This window comes from Fulmarus glacialis, unplaced genomic scaffold (genome assembly GCF_000690835.1).
Source record: "Fulmarus glacialis isolate BGI_N327 unplaced genomic scaffold, ASM69083v1 scaffold47913, whole genome shotgun sequence".
NCBI lineage: Eukaryota > Metazoa > Chordata > Aves > Procellariiformes > Procellariidae > Fulmarus > Fulmarus glacialis.
Genome location: NW_009203233.1, coordinates 23,326 through 43,587, shown reverse-complemented (window position 1 = coordinate 43,587; position 20,262 = coordinate 23,326). Strand labels below are relative to the sequence as shown.

General features: G+C 35.1%; 1 protein-coding gene across 1 annotated transcript in view; it reads left to right on the top strand.

The window, feature by feature from the left end:
* IQCK (IQ motif containing K) overlaps nt 1-17,964 on the top strand; it is a gene marked incomplete at its 5' end in the record, with an annotated part of 31,434 nt that extends 13,470 nt beyond the window's left edge. Inside the window, 3 exons of the mRNA XM_009574566.1 lie at nt 6,182-6,266; nt 12,227-12,338; nt 17,888-17,964. Of these exons, the coding sequence (XP_009572861.1) occupies nt 6,182-6,266; nt 12,227-12,338; nt 17,888-17,964 (274 nt within the window). The remainder of the gene's footprint in view (nt 1-6,181; nt 6,267-12,226; nt 12,339-17,887) is intronic.
* Between the last annotated feature and the right edge of the window lie 2,298 nt (nt 17,965-20,262).

Sequence of the window (20,262 nt, the reverse complement as noted above, 5' to 3'; positions counted from 1 at the left end):
AGTGTGATCTGTGTTTATACCCTGATCCCCCTTAAATTTTACTTTTCTGGCATAGATAGTCTGAGTCTTTATTCTGAGTAGCATGGAAGTATCATTACCCGACGTTCTTTAGCACATTAATGAAAGAAATATGAAGAAAACAATAAAAAATAGTTCCACTGTTCTGAAAAATACTGATATCATAAAAGTCTACTGTCACATGAATTTAATAATATGACAGTATTATTCAAGTTCACCTTCAACCCTTACATTCAGTGAAGGAGAATGGTATATGGATCTAGGTTAGCAATAAGCCTAAGTATTTTCCTGGCTGTTGAAGATCAGTCTTTGTATGTATATTTTACGGAGGTTACAGGAACTGAAGGTGTATTGTATAAATAAACATTCATTCACAGGAATTTATTTATCTGCATTTTCTCATTTTCTATATAGAGGTCTTTACTTGATACTCAGTTCAGAAGGACGCATTTCCTGGTTTAATCTATCTGTGTGTACCAAAACAAATGTGCAGATACAGAGAAAATAAATTTATCATGGCTTTAATGAAGTGGACAGCTAAGATAAATATATGTATGTCTATAGATGATTACTAAATGTGAAGTAGTGGCTTTTTGCTAAATATCTGTGTGTGTATATATATACACACATTGATTTTTTTTTTTTTTTCTCCCTCCCCACCAATATTTTAATTAGGTGAAGTCTGCTGGTCTCAGCTGCCTTTACAGTTGACTTCATTGTCAGTTCTCAGATGGCCAGTAGGGGTAATTTTGCACGGGTGACTGATTTCTTTCTTTCCATAATGTGCCCAGTTTCTACAGGCTTTGCTTTCTGCACACTGCTATATTTCACTGGTGTGTCTCTAAACCAGCCATGTTCAGAGTATATTTAATTTGCATTATGTTTTTTCCTTTCATTTTCTTTAATAATTTGAGCTTTAAATTTGGGGGTGGGGGTGTATGATGGGCAGCACATTTAATTGTAATAACAGAAAAGTCCAACAAATACATCTATATGGATGTTATTCTATGTGGATCCAAGTAAAGAAATTCCTGTGTGGATCCAATAACAAATTCCAGTAATGTGGCAGAATTCAAGTTAAATTTTGACTTAAAGAACTACAACTGTGTGTTGGAAAATTGTGCGAAGTTTATGTATATAGTATTTATATTGTGTAATGGTGTTTTATGAGGTTGAGGTTTTACGGCTACAGATCCTGATGCAGTGTTGAAACTTGCCTTAATTATGTAAAGATTGTCAAAATGGCAATGAGAAAACTGAAAACGTATTAGTGGTTTGTGGCATCTTCCTAATGTTGCTGTTAGAGCACTAATTGGAGATTATTTTTGCTGCTGTTAGTGTTTCATGTTTACGGGATACAAGGTCTGATCTAAAGTACACAGACATAGATGGAAATTTCCCCGTTGACATGGGTGGACTTTGGAATGGGTCCATGTCTGGTTTCCTTCAGTCCAGGACCACAAACACACTTAAAGAATACATAAATATTGGTCCTACAAAAGAGAAAACTGAGGGAACACATTGTGACCTGCAAAATATGTAGCAAGTATGCAAGCACAGGAGGAGGACTGAGTTTTATCATTAAAATGGGTAAGTGCTCCCCAAGAGGAGAGCATATTAAGAGGCAAGAAAGCCACTATAATTTTCAGACAGAACTTAAGACCAAAGATTCTTGCTCTGTTACTATTTTGGCATGTTCTCGCTACTAAGATTTCTGGCTGTTCTTTCTCTAATTCCTCTCACATTCTTGTTACCATTCACCTGTTCTGCCTCATTCTCCTGTCCGTTACATAACTGCCGCCCCACTTCCCAACTTTCTCATGTTGGTTCCACACTATCTTTTCTTTTTACCACATCTTTTCTTCATTATAAATTGGTAAATAAGTATATAAATATATACTTATTTAACAGTTGTATACATATTATCACTTTGACCACTTTAATAATAATTCTGAGTGTATTTTATAGTTTTATTATACTGTAATATTTTGCATCTTTTTTGTTCTTGTTTTGTTAGAATTGTGGCTGAGATAGAAATGAAACAGGAGACTTAAAAGTGAAATGTTTTGTTTGTTCACAACCTATAGCCTTTATATTTGAGGATATTCAGAAGACAAAAGACCAGTGAAGCAGTGGAAGATACAGAGAAGGGGGGGGGCAAAAGGGGTCAAAATAGATATTTTTTTTTTTATCCTTCATTTAGCTATTCACAGTATCAAGGAGCTTTTATTTGGAGAAGATAGAAGATAGTGATAGAGAAGAAGAGTTCAGACAGTTAGCAGGAGTCACACTTCAAAATGTCTGCTTGTTTGCACTTCCTTTCTTCAGAAGATTAAATTTGGTTATTCCCACATTCACAATCCTTCAAAATGTACCCTCCGTATAATGCACAAAAATGTTTTGTTATATATTTGTAAGGATTTTTTTCTCCAAATACTTTTTTCTTATTTTAGTGCATTTAGATTACTGCAAAAGAAAGCCAGTAGTTAATAATTTCTTTCTGACTGTTGAATAGTTGTATTAATACTAACGATGTTACAAAGAAAGGTCTCAGTTCACACACAGTTTGTCCTGTGAAAATGTTCCGAGGTATTTTTGTCAAGTGTCTGTGGGAACCTGTGAGGCTCATACAGTGATAGTGTAATATGTGATTAATAGATCTAATTTAAATAGATCTTTTAAATATCAGGTTTTAAATACCAGGTCAGATAAATCAGTACTTCAGTGTCTGATTGTTTATGATCAATCTTTTTCCTGCTTTTTGGGTAAATGATCTTAATAGTATCTATAATCAGAGATTTTTGAGACATTTATTTTGAATCAAAACAATACTTTTTCATTGTTGCACACTTTTGCAACTCTGGATAGGCATGTAGGAAGAACAACTTTATATGCTGTAATATTTCTAGATTCTCTGAGTAGGAATAAAAAATACTGAAAATATAAAAGAAAACTACTTTGAAAAATTTCCAAAACAATTTTTTTCGTTGTTCAGACCAGCATATGAATTTTTGGAGGACTTTCCAAAACAAAGACTTTGTCTCAGAGTCCTTTTTTTAAGAGTTACGCCGATCACCATGGTCATTTACTTGCATGTCTTACATTTATTCCTATTCTTTGGTCTGTTCTTTTGTCTTTTAGATTATGAATTTCACAGTGACTCTGTCATTGCCTGTGTTCATACATGATATAAATATTCAAAAACAATAACCATCACAGTCCGATTAAAGATGATGTGGTTGTGGCTGTTTAATATGGCAGTGGCTGTCATATTGAAACATACAGGCCTCCAGAAGGCCTGGTTCTTGTTGTTAGGGTTGCTTCAATATTTCTAGAGACAGCTTTCTAAAACCACAGAGAAACCCTGGTCATTCATTGACTGCACCTGGATATTCCACTGTCACCTGCACACCATCTGCCCCAGATAATGGAGGGCCTTTTTTCCTCCCTTCTTGAGAGTTCATTGAGAAACCCAGCTTCTGGCCATGAGGAAATCAGATACACATCTTCAGTAAGTTCCTTTTTCAATACCTCATACGTTTATTTAATGCAAGTCTGCTTTATATCTTCTGGGTGCCAAATTCCACCTGCATAATGTAATATAATTAGTATCTCACATAATCAGGATCTGTACAAGTTTGCTCAGAAAGCAAGAAACGTGTTTCTGGAATTTAACTTTCCTCTGGTCAGTGTCTGCTTTATTCAGATTTAGTAAAATACAATACTTAAGAAAAATCATTTTACTGATGCTCTTTTATAGGTTGCAACTTATGTTAAACAATATATCTGATATATATATATCAAAATAGATATCAATATGTTTAATGTGTGGGCTTTTAAAATTGTGCATAATCAAAGATTAAATAGCAGAATATAGTTAGTGTACATTTTACTGTCAGTTTTAATCTTCTTGGAGGCATACAGCTGTCTTCTGCCACAAATGATGTATTCCCTCTTTTCCTAGTTCACTGCTGAGGGGTGATTGCCTCTGCTCAGATTCTATTTTTATTTGACCCGAAGCCAATTGCGTATATTCTCTTAGACAAAACTGGACCAGGCGTGACTTCTGTTCTTTATAGCTGGCCTGCTGAAATGATTGATATTTGCCAGTGACTGTCATACTGAAAATTAAGTCCCGTTTCTTGCTTGATTTTATATTGGTTTCTCAAAATTAGTGTTGGATTATAAACTAGACATTTTTATAATTTGAAAATGAAAGCAAATTAATGCTAGAGTCAGCCTTGCAGGCTAGGAGGAATCTCAGTTTGTTCTTTAGAGATGTACTCATTCTTAGAGAAAGTTCAATGTCTTTGATATAATTGCTGTAAAATATGTAGGTCTTTCTGTGATTTTCCCACTCTAAGTTTTGGTTTTCAAGAAGATAAAAAATAGAACAGAAGATGAAAGCCTGTCAGCCAAACCAGCACAGTCCAACTTCATATTTTTAAATCTGATTATAAGAAGCAGTTAGCTCAGGAAGCCTTGCTTGTCCAGGACTTATGATTTCCCTTGAGCAGTAGAAATGCTAATTAATATTCACAGAGCTAAAACTGTTTAGCTTAATGGAGAGACTTCTTTTTATTTTTGTCTTATTTCTAGTCTTCCAAACAGACCAAGGTTTTCTTTCACATTAAAATAAATGTAGGCCAAAACCCAGCTGACATGATGACGAGACCAATTTAGCTGAGTACACAGACTCAAACGGTGTAGTCAGTATAGCATTAGATAATAGTTAAGATCGTGCTCTAAGTTCAAATGCTCCTTCAGTGAAGACAAGCCCTAAGAGAAAGACACCAGAGAGCATAGGAAGCTTACTAGGGCAGAGACTAATATAAATGAAATTAAGTGAAAGGAAAATGTAAGTTGTCAAGCCTGCTAGCTTGAGCTGTAATATACTGTAAAATAAATTTCCAAAAAAAATCTTAGAAGTAATGTTTTAGCCAGAAAATGTAAGACTGCATAAATAGCTTGTTAATTGATGGTCTTTGTAGTATATGTGTCTTTATAGTACAAATACTGTAAATAATGTTCCTGCATGCATTGCATGTGTCAGTAGTTTTGGTAAAATAGACAGTTTACAACTGGTATAGACAAAAACATATTTGGTAGTTAAATCCAAATTCATAATGCTGTGGTCTTCCAAGTCAAAGCTGTGTTCAATCTGTGTCCCATGCAGGGAGAGTGGCTCTTAGCAGCCATTCTAACACTGTGCCAAGTCTACTGTTTATAACAGGTATTTTCATGAGTTGCAATATTATTGCCCTATAGTTCATTAGCTTTAAATTACATTTATTGTAAAAGAAACTACGTAAATGAATTTTGTCTTCTCCTTTTCAATGGATGCTTTCTGATTATTGTCTGTGAGACATAAATCAACATCCACAGAAAATGGCTTTTGGGAAGCAAGATTTGATATAGTGATTTGAGTTTTTGTTAGTGATGGCTGAATTGTAATTATAGTTTAGAGTTTTTCCCATTAAAATCGGTAGTAGCAGAATCGCCAAAAATGCATTCAAATTACTGTATATTTTGGCTGAAAATTGTTGACATATGTATTACTTTCTTTTATCACCAAACAATGTGTATATGCTATCAAAAGTAAGATTTCAGTATTGTTTAGACATTTCTAAACATGGATCCATGCTTATGCAGATATGATAATAATTACTTCTTTCAGTACATTTTACTTTTAAGTGAAATCATAATATAAATTAATGTATTAAAATATATTTACGCTCTGTGTATTTAATAATTGTTAGAAACATTTGTGTCATAAGTCTGTTCATTGTCGCATGCACACTAAAACCTCCTCTGCTTTACAAAGGGCACGTTTACTTCTCTTGCTCCCCTCCCACCACCACCTCAAACCCTACCATAATGGTAGGAATTTGAAATCCATGTAGCAGAATAAGAAAAATTACTGCGCTTGATGTGCTGTTTGTATATTGTTGTTTTAAAGAAGAAATTATTGTAGCGTACATAACACAGAATATATTTTAAAAGGAGTTATTCTTTGCACATTTTGTCTTTGGAGCAATAAGAAATTGTATCTTTCAAGCTCTTGAACAACCTTTCTCTTTTTTATAAAATACACTGTTAGGGAAGAAAGTATTTTACATTTATAGGCTGTCTGTTTAAAAAACTTTTTTTTTTTTTTTTTAAGTCCTAGGCCACCAATTCCTCTCTCTCTCCTTCTGTCAGAAGAAGAAGCAAGCATAGTAATTCAGTCCTTCTGGAGGGGTTATCGGGTAAGAGTAATCTATAATTATTTTGCTTGATGTTGGAAACCGTAGGACTGTGAAGGCCCCAGGGAAAATCCTTACATAAATTTTAAGTATGGGATACTATAAATAGCTGCTGAGACCCCCATGGTTCATTGGCTTTGGATGTTGCTCTGCCTTATGCCTAGTGACTACAATTTTTTCACAGGCATTTATGCTGATGTAACCTCACTGTTTTCCTCAACAACAGAAAATCTGCAGAAATTTGATTTTCAAAAGTACAATTAACACTGAACAATTTTCATTTTTTTTTAGTTGATCTTTGGCTAGTTGCTAAAGGATGAAGTGTTATTTTGCTTCATGCAGGGATATGTGAGTGAGCGTAGAGATGCACAGGGAGGTTTGGTGAAGTATGTTAAGAAATAAAAGCATACAGAAACAAAGGAGAAAAAATTGAGACCAAGAATGAGACAGGAGATGTAGGAGAGGCATGAAGGCTGTTATTCAAGGAAAGGGAAAACAAAATGGCAAGCAGATGTTGCAAGCTGTATTAGTAATACAACACTAACGCAATCCCCAACTTAAGGGGGAAAAGCAAGGCGCGTAAAATAAATACAAAGAAAATTGGCTAATACTATTATTTTGTAGGGTAACAGCCATGCTAAGCCTAGGGTACGAAATAAATTATTTTGAAAATCCTGAAGAGATTCTGTCAAATATTTCTTTGAAAGGCTCTAAACACCTTTACGCCTTGGAAAGAAATGGACTTGAAATTCAAGTGACTTTGGTGACAAAGAAATGTCTTGGACTGCCTTTATAAAAATTTAAGCTTGTAAATAGTCTCCAGATACAGTAGTAATTTCGTTGTGATGGACAGTGAGACATCTCTGTCTGTACATAAGTGTTTAAATAACAATCAGTATAAAACACTCTCTGTTAAGTTCTTCTTTACTACTTTTAACAAGCATGAATATATGAGTGGCTACTATAATGTGCCATGCAGCCAAAGATGATGACATACCTTGAAATTATCTTCTTGACTGATAGATTTTTGTGACACTTTCTGCTTGTTCATTTTCCTTTATTTTTCTTTTTTTAAACAGAGGTGGCATTGACACTAACATTAATTAGCACTGACGATATCACTGCAGGCATCCTTACAGTTGGGTATTGCAAAGGCAACCATTATCCGATAACAGTTATGTTTGCTGAACAGTGCAAGGTTGCTCAGATACCTTGTGCTTCTACCGAAGCTTCTGAAGGGCACTATCCTTCCTTGCTATATATATTAAGTTTAAAATTTTCACAGTAGTATTTATCATTCTAAACCAGTTCCCAGAAATGAGAGGGAAACTTAGCTATAAAAAGTAGGAGACATCAAAAATAATTCAGACTACAAAATTAGTTGTTACATGTTTTAGCTTATTAGAGCTGAAAGAACTCGGGTTTTTAAAAATTAAACTTTAAATTAAAATCAGAATATAAAATAAAAATCATTAGTAACAAGTTACTACATAGGGCAATGTGTTATCCTTGGGCTTGTAAATTAAGACAACACTAAGCTTAAATGGGATTTCATACCGTTAATGATAAAGCATATGATGAAAATTTACCAAAGAATTCAGATGATTTACTTTTAAAATAAATAGCTCTGTCAGCTAACACTGATTTATTGCGGTAATAACTGAATGCTTACAAATAATGCCCTTTTGCATTCTAAGGATATTATTGTGTCAGTATTTTAAACTCTTTTCTGATGTTTTTCATTAAACCTTGTTTATAATTCACAGAATTTGGAAATTTTAAGCACTATTATTGAAATAAAAATTTAGACATTGTGATAACATTGAATAATTAAACACAAGCACACATACATATTTTACTTGGCACTGTGATAAAGGAACTGTGATAAAGGAACTTCATCATTGGGTCTTCTTAAGATACACTTTAAAGGGCATAAAATCATATGCCATACGTACTTGTTTGAAAGATGGATGGAGAAGGATTCTGGACTCACTGTTGGATTTCAGAAAAAGTAAAAGACTTGGAAATCTGGGCAGGATAGTTTTGTCTTTAACAACGCTATCCCAAATGTGAACCTTGTAAGTTGTTTATTCTTAAACAATGTCATATAAAGTGTAAGAAACCACAGCAAGTTATTTTTCTTGGACACATCTTCTATGGACTCAGACCATTTTTGAGATATTTCTTTAACCATATTGATCTAGGCAGTAGAGTTTATCTGGTTACATAACTGACTGAGCATTGTGTGCCTTCTCATGACACTTCACTTGTTTCTGCCACATGTAGCTGTCTGAGTATGCCAGTATCAAAAACACATGGTAATCAGCAAAAATGGATCAGGCAGTAAAGGTGTTTCTATGTAAAGGGAAAAAAAAGCTATAGGTACAGTATATTGAGAACTTTTTGATAATAAAGCATGATCAAAGCAGTACATTCATCCTTATGCGAAGCAAATTTCAGAAAAATACTTGTTTTGGTAGTAATAATTAATGGCTGCCATCAACAAAGTCCTTTCTACAATCTTTCATACAAAGACGTTGATGAGTACTCTGAAAATTATTTCAAGTTTAATCAAGAATTAAGTTCCAGAACAAACAGCAATGGAAGCTACAACTGCTGAGTACTCTAAAGAGATCAGAAAGGAAGATGTCACCTTGAGGGGTCTCTTTGAGGGCAAGGAGGAGCACCCAAATAAGGCTTGAGACAGCTCTGTCATCAGAATTCTTTCTCTTCACTTATCACCATCCTCTTTTATTGAGGTTCCATTCATCTGTCATGGGCCAAGGCAGTATTCAGTATCTGTTGAAAACCCTTGATTGGTAGGTATCAATTTTCCAGGCACTTTTCCAATACAAGAAGATATATTATTTCACCCTCTACTACAGAATCTGTGCTTAGTGCCGTTTGTTTTCTGGGGTCTTTTTAATCTTTACGATTTGCATAACTATTCTAGACTGAAGGGATTTTTCACTAATACAATTTCCTCTAAAGCTTTAGTGTTATCCTTCCGCTGTTGTGCAACAGGTTCTCACCTAGCATTGAAAGTAGTTTATTTTGACTAAATTCTGTAATATCACGGAGTTTAAATTGGACAGCATTATGTAATATTCAGTGCTATTTTATACATAAATATTGTTTGAGCAAAAGTTAAATCAGAATTGAAGCATGGTTATCTTTATATCTTATGAAGTGTTGTTCAGCTTTTGCTGTCACTATTTATATTCCTTTCCAGCAAGTTGTGGCTACTAGCAAAGGCTCAAACCCAGAAGGTCACCCAAGTATTCACTGTTCTTTACAGCAAGCGTAGATTCAATCCAAGTGACTTGGGTAAGAGTGAACTCTCACTTCGAAGTTAAGACTCCTTCAGTGCTTCATGCATTGCTGGTCTGCAAGAGATACACATCAGTTGTTTGGACAAGACTCTTGACCCTTTGATTATTTGCCTGGAGATTTTGCTGCTGAGTCATGGCTTTTTAAACAGGGTAGAATTGCACTCCGATTACAAAATAGAGACTACGTTCTGAGAAATTATCACAACTATGCTAAATAATAAACTATTAAGTATATTTAGAACATGTTGATAGTTGTTGCTAAGTTCCTGTTACCTGTTTTACTGCAGGTGATATATCTGTGTTCCTTTTTGTTTTCTTTTACTTTTCTAAAAAATCACTTTGTTCCAGGAACTCATGTTCACTGCTTGGATTTAACATTGGACTTTGGAGTATTTGAGTTATCTGACTATGCCTTTATCTCAGAGCCCTGTATTTTGCTATGTGTTTCACTATACTTTCACTATTGTATTTATCTAGGGAGAGTATACAAAATCTACTATACTTGCCTTTTATCTTTTAACTGTTAAGAGCTTCATTTTCGTTATACAGAGATCACTGTGGCCCTGTCACAGGCCAAAATACGGGTCTTACATAGTTGCAGTTATGAATGTACACTTCATTTTTTCAAAAATGTTATCATTAGAAATAGAGGTATTAATTTCTCTATCTTCCTGCCTCTTTTCTGCTACTGTCATTTATATGTCCCATAAGCATTCCCTTAACCTTTTCCTGTGCAGATAAGCTGACTCCACGTAATAGGGAATTACGGATTCTATAAAAGCATACATGACAGTATAAAAGAAAAGATGTCTCTTGCAGGCCTAAAGAAACTGTCCCATGTTTGGGATTATATTGTATTTTTGGGCATAGTATTTGATGGATTTAATAGAAAATGGTTTTTATTTTTTTGTATAGCTGAAAAGAAGATCACTAGTAACAGTAACTTAATTTTTTTTTTAATTTTTAAAATTTCATATCAACCTTGTAAGAACTTCATATAACTTTTATAGAAGATAATACAGAACTATATTAGTATAATGGGATATTATTAGAGGCCTCAGAGGTATCTGATGTCAAGTCACTGAGTAAAAGTCTTGCCTCTCTTTATTGATCATGTAACCTTGTATTGTATTTCTGCTCTGCCAGTGGACTATCTGAAATAGTCCATAGCAAGTTATGTTCTCCTAAGTGGATTGAAAAGTGCTGTGGGAGTTCAGCTACTGTCTATTGCATTCTTAGCTACGCCACAAAGGAGAAATTCTGGGTGGAAAGAATACTTTTGATAAATAATTTATGTTGTTTTCTTTAAGGGTTTTTTTGTTTTGGTTTGGTTTTTGACTAGTGGAAAACTAAGTCCTGCTCTTTTGCTCTGTATGTATCTCAGGGAAGTGGGAGAAAACCAGAGTGTAATGGAGTAGAGTAATAGAGTTCAAATCACAGAGAAAACTCATTACCATATCATGTAAGAATAAAATAAATATAAGAAATTTTCTAGAAAACTAAGTAGTCAGCTTCCTGAAAGCAAAAATGTGCCAGGAGAAACCAAGCTTATTGCTGCTTGTTTCTATCATGTTATTCAACTTCAGCCTGAATTACTAGGACATTAAGTCCTAAAACATAATGACATGTTATATATGTAACCTTTAGAAAAAATAGAAACTACATTTTTAATAATTCTGTTATAATTTGAATATGACTCTAAGAGAATAATCACTTACCAATGTCTAAGCTAATACTAGCATGTCCCCTTCCCACTATTGTCAGAGGGACGGTATCTATTCTGGATTTTTGCTCTAGCACTAGAGGTAGTAATTGTGTGAATGCTGAAGTAGACAGCTGGCAACATACTGCTAATTAATCAAATCCTGCTTAGAAAAAGTTTAAGTAGCAGAGTGTTAAAAGCTGTTGATGCAAAGCTAGCTCTTTCTTATATTAGTAGGATCTACACCAGTACAAAAGCAATAATAGAAGAATTCAGCTTAAATCTTAAATAGAGTCAAGGCCTGTGACTATTGTCATTTTATGTGGAAGCAGAATTAGGCCCTTCATAGGGGTGATTGACGTACAAAGAATACATATCATGTAATGCATTCCAACTACTTTAAATAACAGATTAATGACTCTCCTGTTTGTGAAAATTGTATGGCTGGGATTGTCAGTAAGCCTATTTGCAGCTGGTAGCAGGTGTGAATCAGTTTGCTGGAATAAATTTCCTGCTGTATGACCTTTCATGCTCCTCTTCTGCTCTATTATGTTGGTCAATGGGTTGGTTTTATAGTGTTGTGGTTTTCTAAAGGCACTAATACCCTTCAGCATAATGCTTTAAATTTTAATTAACTCAAAGAATAAGCATCTCTCTGCAATCACATTCTCAGGAGTCCTTGGTAATCAAAATGATCCCCTAATTGGCATATTTATGTTTTCAATGCGGTTTGTCAATTATGTGTTTTTTATTTCTGTTTAAGTTGAAAACTGTAAACCTCTGAGATTGTGCTTTTATATCAGGCCCTGCAAAAAGGATGGATATCATGTATTTGCCCAGCCACAGCCCCATGAAAAAAATTGTCTTATCATCTTGGGTAATATGAATGTATATAATTTTAGTTGCATTTTTTGTTTTCCCTTTCGCAGGTCCGCTGTGATAGTGAAATACAAGAGCTACGTCAGTGGCAAAAGCAGTTGAGAGAGGACAAAAACATTATTAAAAGAGTGAAAGAATTCTGGACTAAGCAGGAAGCCAAAGGTAAGTGAATTAAATTGCATATTTTAATGATTTTTCTCTTTGCATTGTGTTTAATTTTTATATTTCGAGTTGTATTAAGAAGTAGGATACACAGTAAGACACAAATCATGAGTGAGAAGAGAAGGCAATGTCTCTTGGAAATGCCTGGCTGTTTCTTTCCAGTCACTACTTACTCTAAGTTAGTTGCCTGTATAGCTGAAAGTGGCAATTAAAAATACAGTACAGGGCCAAAGCTCAGTAATTTCAGAGGACTATGACAATGTGTTGGCACAGTATTTCCTAGGGCAGGATCAGACCTCTACCAGCTACACAACATGTAAATACTGATTTTTACCAGATGGGTTGTTGTACAGTTTTTCTGAACTGTGGGATTTCTATTTGGTAAATGCTCTACTGGCATTTTCCTGTAGTTATTTATAGCAGAAGCTGGCCTGTACAGTTCTAAAAAAAGAAAACAAACCCAAACAACCCAATATAATTGCCAAGGGAAATGAGGCCAGATTGCTTTAAGAACCGACACTGTAACATGTTTCCTTTTTGCCCTGATTGTGGACAAGGCTTTACTGACAGGGCCAAAGTTGTCATTTACTTATTCAGGCACAGCGGTGTAATTATGATTATTCGCCCAGCCTCTCTGTCTATTAATGCAGGATGATTCACTAGCTCCTCAACCAGTCTACATTTTACCAGCCTCTGTGGGCTGGACTCAAATGTGATACACGTAGGGATGTGAACTACAGGCCAATAGATGGAGGTGAGAAGAGGTTGTTTAGCTGTGTTGTTCATGTGTTGAAGAGAGGGAAAATTATGTCATTATTGTGTGGTCCTTCAGTCTGATGGCACTGTCACAGATGTGTTCTCAGATGGCCGATCTTTGCCCTAAACTACATAAGAGCATTCATGGTGAAGTTTCACGCAGTCAGTTGGATCAAACTGGGAGCTGCCAAAAGGGTTGATCCCACTCTGTAGCTCTTGCATCAATTTTAGTGATTGTGTAATTGCACCATGGGTTTGGATCAGTGAGGGTTTTTGGTATGGGCAGGTTAGTTTTCCACAACTTTGTTGCCACGTGATTGCTGTATCTAACACAAAGGAGAAAGTGAACTGGGGAGAGAGAGGGATAATGACTTTCAGCAGCCCACAGCTTGGTTAAATTGAGCAGAATATGAGACGGTATTCTCATACCTGATTACTGTTCACGGCTGAGGAAGTGCCAATCTCCAGGTGATTGGCAGGAGTTAAAAGCCAGGGGCAAGTCAATGCTTAGACCTCTTCAGCTCAGTACACAAAAGCTCATCTGTCGATGCCCTGAGCCTGGTTTTCATGGGACTTCACTGGGAAAGGAAAGACTTACATTTTAATCCCTGCAGGGTGAGAGAGTTTAGAATCAGGTTTCTGTGAAAGGTTTTAAAATGCTGAGTCCTGGTCAGTTAGATACCTACTATCCAGAAAAATCTACAACTCTGGATTTCAAGTGACAGAAAATTGCTGATGTGCAATCTGGAATTAGGCAGCTTAATGGGGAGGCTTCTGTCCTCTGTGTTGCCTAATGACCTAGGCAGCTTTTCATTCAGCACTGAATATTTGTGGGTCACCATTTGGAGTTCTTTCTCTTTGCTGCCTCTATAGACCATGCCATTGTTTTGTTGGTTCACCTTCAGGTGCCCAGTTTCTACACATTTAAAGTCTAAGCTGAGATATTGAATATGTCCTGCTGGGTCTTCACTCAAATGTTTTTTTCTTTCCTTATTCTCTATGCAATTTACTGTTCTTTTTAATTAAATGGAGTTATTGTACTCATGCACAGATATGAAACAGGGTATTCTGGAATTAAGTGTTTGACATCCTCACAGTATGCGTTATTTTAGAAACCACAGTAAGAATGTCCATACATAAATAGTACTTACTAACATCACTGCTGTAGCAATCGGAGCTTGTTGTAACAGTGTACAAAAATGATGAAAAATAAAATCCATGAGATATAAATTGTCTTCCAGCAGACCTGACTGATATGTAAAGAAAACTTTGGCAGAGCAACAAAGTTTTCTTCAAGTCTTTGTGGGATTTCATAGACTATTTACTCTGGTTTATTAAGAGTTTACTTTAAAAAAAAAAAATGTAGGCATCGTTTGGTTTTTTTTTTTAAAGACGACATAGATCTGGTTTTGAAGATCTGAAAACAGTGGATTCAAATTTACTATGAAAAAATTAATCTCATTATAAATTTTTAAAATAAAGGCCAAATTCTTCTCTTTGTAATACATGTTTAATTCTGTCAGTGTTAATTGTTGAAAAATTGCATTCCTGAAGGTGGTGATAGAAGTTTACCTAGCAGGCTTGCTAATTCATTTTAAATGATTGCAGTTTAATGTTTGTGTTTGGGACACTCTGTTTTCAATTTGTTAGCATTTACATCATCTCATCAAGGCATGTTTTTTCACATGTTCCATTGCCCACGATACCAGTAAGAGTTACAAATGCATAAGTTTCCCACTTATTTCTAAGAAATAAACCTATATATTTACAACATGCCACTGTGGAAAAGGATGTCTATGATATTTAGCGATTATACAATCATAGTTTACGGTCTTCATGCATGTAAAATCTTAAAGGTGAAAATTACAAGTGGATTTTCAGAGGACAATATGAAACCATTTTCAAAATGTTGCAACTAAGAAAAGTAGGGGCTAAGGGTGGAGTGGACTGTGTCATTTGGCAGTTGAATTGATTCAAAAAACTCCTGTCTCTGAAGAAATTTAATCTTTCCGTAAACTATATTTATGTTGTTTTGGAGAGTAATGTAGTGATAAGATTTCCTTTGCCTTCTTTGCCAATTGTTTCAAAAGGAAAAACAAATTTCCTATTAAATCACTCTCATAGAGCTTTCCTGTCATCAAATCAATTATTTTAGGACTCTAGGACACACAGCTGTTTCACCACTTCAAAGAAAGTTGTAAAATTGCCCGTTTTCAATTTTTTTTCTTAAACCAGTGCAAGTTCATCTTGCTTATATCACATTAGCTTTCAATATTATCACACTGTTTCTGTAATTCCTTAACTGAGCTCTGAGCTTAATTTAAGAGTGTCCATACATAAAATAGCCTTGGGGCCCAGACAGATGGCTATTTGGAAACAGCTGTACTAGTTTGAGAAGTTACTGTCCAGGGGTTTTCATTATCAATCTCAGATGTGATGCCATAATTAATTTTGTTAGTGCTCCAGCTGCTTTTATTTCTGCTGTTATTATTCTGCAGTTTATTAATGTCGTTAAACCCTATTTCATTGTAAAGTCAACAAGGTTAGTTTAAACTGCTTTTACCAGTGATTCAATCTAACCCAGCTGACTTTGCGCTGAAGTGGATTGTGAGCACTTACACAATAATGAATAGCATAACACAACTACTTCTTAATCTTGTCTTTCTGCGCATTTGGTTTAACTGAATTAATTAATTCAGTTAATTCAATTAATCTCCTTTAATTAAACCACTGAGCTCTTCACATCAGGCAGGACAAAGCATTTATTGTTACTAAAAACTCAGATGTCACAAATAAAGCATTAAGATTCATGATCAAAAGGAAAAGAAGAAAAACATTTTTAAATAGATACAGCAATTTATTACAAAGTTAACTACATTAAGAATAGCAATGAAGTATCTCTTAAATTTGTATATGACTCTAACCCTGTTTATTAGATGCTGTAAACAGTGTTGAATCTAACTGTAGGGGATGAATGGTGAGCTGCCAAATAGCTTTCAGAAAATGCTGACTCGAGCAGTAATGTGATTCTATTGACACTACTAGAAAGATCAGCATACCTTCCATGAAAATATCAGCCAAAGACTCAGCTAATGTGAGCTAACAGTCAGATTCTGCTTTCTTGTGGCTTTCAGCACAATGCTAGGTATACCTTATTTCATGGGTATGTTTTAGGCAAAGATGTATAATTTTATGAAAGTATGTTTGTATAATCTTGACCAGTGTGATATTTAAAAAGGATATTAAGAGGAAGTTAGAAATGTAAACTAATTGTAATTAACAAATCCAAAGGCATTCTTAATTTATTTTTCTTGTTGCAGAAAGTGTGTTTAAAATGTTCATTATTATTGAAACAAATAGTGAAGTTTTAGTTTTCATTAGAACATAACCAGAACGAAACACTTTTGGGTTTTTTTTTTCAAGTAGGGACCAAAAGTATGATTTTTATGGGGCAGCTAAGGTGATCCAACAACTTCCCCTTTAAAAAGACAGTCCTGTCCTTCCTCAGCCGAGGCTTCAGCCATCCTTTCCTTTTCTTGGCTCTAGCAATCACGGCTTCATGGTGAGTTGGTTCAGCTGGCAAATCTGACAAAGAACTGCTCTTCAGTTCTGTTCTGCTGCCCATCGGGTTAGTTTTCTGCTGGATCAGCCTGATGATAAACTGACTTACGCAGTAATGACACAATCCTTACATCCAATATAAGGGAAATGGTGCAACAGTAATAGAGGGATGGAAAATTGCACAGTTGTGATGGCCGCTCGCTTTTAGATCAGCTAATCTGTCCTGTCCCTGCTGTGTCATGTGAAACCATACCCTACATGGTATGTCTGCTTGGTTTGGTAGGCCAGGGTATAATGTAGCCTCAAATAAACCACTGATTCTCCTCCCGCTTCACAGCATGTTTAAAGCATCTCTTTTTTTTTCTTTGTTTGTAATTCTTTATTCGTCTTTCACTATGTCTTTTATACTATTTATTACTAGTTTTGAAAAGTGTTCTGCGATAGAAAGTGTGAAAACTTTGCAAGAAAATTACTTCATAAATTAGTAGCATCTTGAGGATTGTTGACCTCTTTAATGCATAAGCCTGCTAAATTTCGTTTTGAGTGCAAAGAAAAAGGTGTGTTTCTTTCAGCCTTTACCTAAGATCATAAAGCTACAGCATTCTTAGCTGACATTTTGTTTGCTATACTGTTCCACTGCTCTAACATTACGTTCCACAAAATGGTCTGTATTTAAGGTGTGGTAGTCCTTACTCTAGCACTTAAGACTCAGTTGAGTGCCTCGCAGCTTTAGACTTGTAGGCAGAAAGAGAATTCTCCCCAATATAGCACAGCTGATGGGATAAATTTGTTCCAGAATATTTTACAGAATTTTTAAAAAATGTTACCTTCTACAGAAAATATGACTAATAAAAAATCAACCTCCAGAGGATGTGAGTGAATGGCAGATGAGCTGGGGCTTTTCTTTTCTTTTTTTTTTTGGAAGATGATGTCCTTTCTGATTTTATTATTCCAATTTGCTGAAATTACTTTAATGTAAATGTATTTAAATAGATGATTTAATAACCTGCACACCTGCACATTATTTGAGATCATGTTTGGCAGGATGTGACACAGTGGCACATACATAGCAAGACCTGCTTTTGGTTCCATGAGGCTGATGATCTACCATGAGATTGTCTTTTCCCAGCGTGCATTTATCTAGGGCTGTCCATAGCAATTTCGTCAATATCTAGAGCCTAAAACATCCATTTGAAGCTGGACATAATTTGCTGCATCCTCTTGTTTTCTAGCTGGTATCCCACATAGCTCCAGTCGTATTTTTGCTTTAATGTTTCCACGAAGAAATAGGCCTTCGCTTTTTGGTTAACGACCTGGTTAATTTGATTTGTGCCTCCATGCAGTGGACAAACCCCATCTAGTCGTGATTCTGAGCAGTGCGTTATGCAGATGCACTACTGATGAGACATCACTGGAAATGAAAAAATACCTGTCCTGCAATGAAAGGAATTTGAAAATATTTGACCTTTTTATGAAAAAACCTAAATCTTCATTCATCACTTCTGTGAACAAAACACTCTACTGACACTGTCTGTTACAATGGTTATTTCTGTGCTGGTGTACTGTAGAAAGACAATTGGTTCTGTATACACTGTTGAGTACTTTCACCTATTTTATTTCCTAAGGCCTTTCTTTTCTTCTTACCTGTGTAAAATTTGTAAAATTTTATTTTTAAAAAGCATTGTTCTTAGGGAAAATAGTAAAAGAAGTAAATATTCCTGGTTTTATGGCAAAAACAATTGTGACCCTATTAGCTATCAGTTCTTAGAGATTAACCATAGCCTTGGCTTTGCAAGGTACTTTTGTAACAGTGAATGTACACAGGGTGTGGAAAATGTAGTTAAACCAAACTGAGACAGAAAGTAATCTTTACAGCAGGTGCGGGGGGATACAGGAGGGAATATTCCTTTACATTCCATTCGATTTTCAAGCTGTATTTCTCCTTTGGCAGTAGAAGTTATTACTCACCTAAACTGAGAGATTTTAAAAATACTTCTTTCATAGAAAGAATCTTTTCCCTTGGGAAGATGCAACCAGCAACATGCTGAAGACCTCAAAATGTAGGTGTCTGTCACTGGAAAATCCTTGAAAATATGAATGAGATAAAGGGGAGAAGAGGCTGCATATTTTAGGAGCGCTAGAGCAGGAACAGATGCGTACTGTCGAAAAGTAAGGAAATGCAGTCAGTCATTCCGTATACAGCTGTGATATGTCTCCACCTGAATTATGGAGGAAGGATTCGAAAGGTAAATACGCTTACCAAGTTAAGTTGAACAAGGGAAGTCTAATCTCCATACTTTTGAAGGATGGCTGTATGTAGTCGTATCAAAGTAAATAATCATATCACATCAAAGCAGAATGAATTGAGAAAGGGAAAAAATGTTAAATTCATTACCCAGAAAAAAATGGCTACACTGAAACTCCTTGGAATTCATTCCATAAGCAAATAAACATATGAGTATAGTCATGTGCTCTAATGGATCCTTAGTAATGGGGCTATAAATGAAGTTACAATCACATGCATGTTTGCAGGACTTAGTTTCCCAAGGAAAACACTGAAAACGGGATATATATAAATGGGACGTCTTACACTAGGCTTAAAAAAAATATTTAAAATGTACTGTAGGTAATAATGCTGGATTAGGAAAAGACATAGTCTGAGTAGCTAATGGATTTCTTAAAGACTGCACCTCTGGTTTATTTAGGAAAATTCAGCTCAGTGAACTGTAAGGAATTCATCAGTTTTATGTGAAAGTTTCTTTCTTTCCCTCCCCTCCCCCACTTTCACCAAAGGGGGTTGAAATGTAGTCATGTTTTAGGAGGATTTTAAACAAAATAATTTGTTTCTAATTTCATCTGCCCTCCTTTTACCATAGCTGTAATTCTTTAATTAATCTCATTATGGAGCTCTTGTAAGTGGTGACCTCCCCATATTCCATGGTTTTACACTTTTAATATACCTGTTATATAACATATATATACACACATCTGCGTCAAGATCTGACATGTTGAAGGTATTTCCTCAAATTATTTTGTTTCAAACTGAGCCATATAAACAGGTTCAAAGTGGAAGGCTACTTGCTGTCAGTAGGACACTGCAGTTAAAACCATTTGACTCTGCTTTCTTTTTTTAAACATTACCGTATTTACAGGTAGTCAGTTGTTTCTTTCTGAAAACAAAAGCGCTGCAGTCAAAATGGTTTAAAATGGGTTCATATATGTGATTGCTTTTAATTTAAAAGCACATGTATAAGGTTTCAGTTACACAAAAGACCTTAAAATTTATTAAAAAAAAAAAAAAAAAAGAAAATCCAAGAACAAAGCAGTGCCGATAGCTGAGTATGTGGTGGTTTTCATCAAGCCTAATTCAAGATGCTTGAGATGTTTCTGAAAGTTTAATCTTGGCACTAACAGCTGAGAATGTAGTGATAAAAGTCATAAGACCCATGATGCAGATTCTGCTTTATTGGTCCACACCCCGGACTCAGACGTCTTTGAAAAGTTATAAAGATTAGAGTAACATTTAATTTCTGAAACTACGTTGGGAATGTTTGAAAAAAAAAAAACAGGAAAGATGATCATTTAGATAAGCTACAAAATACGTGAT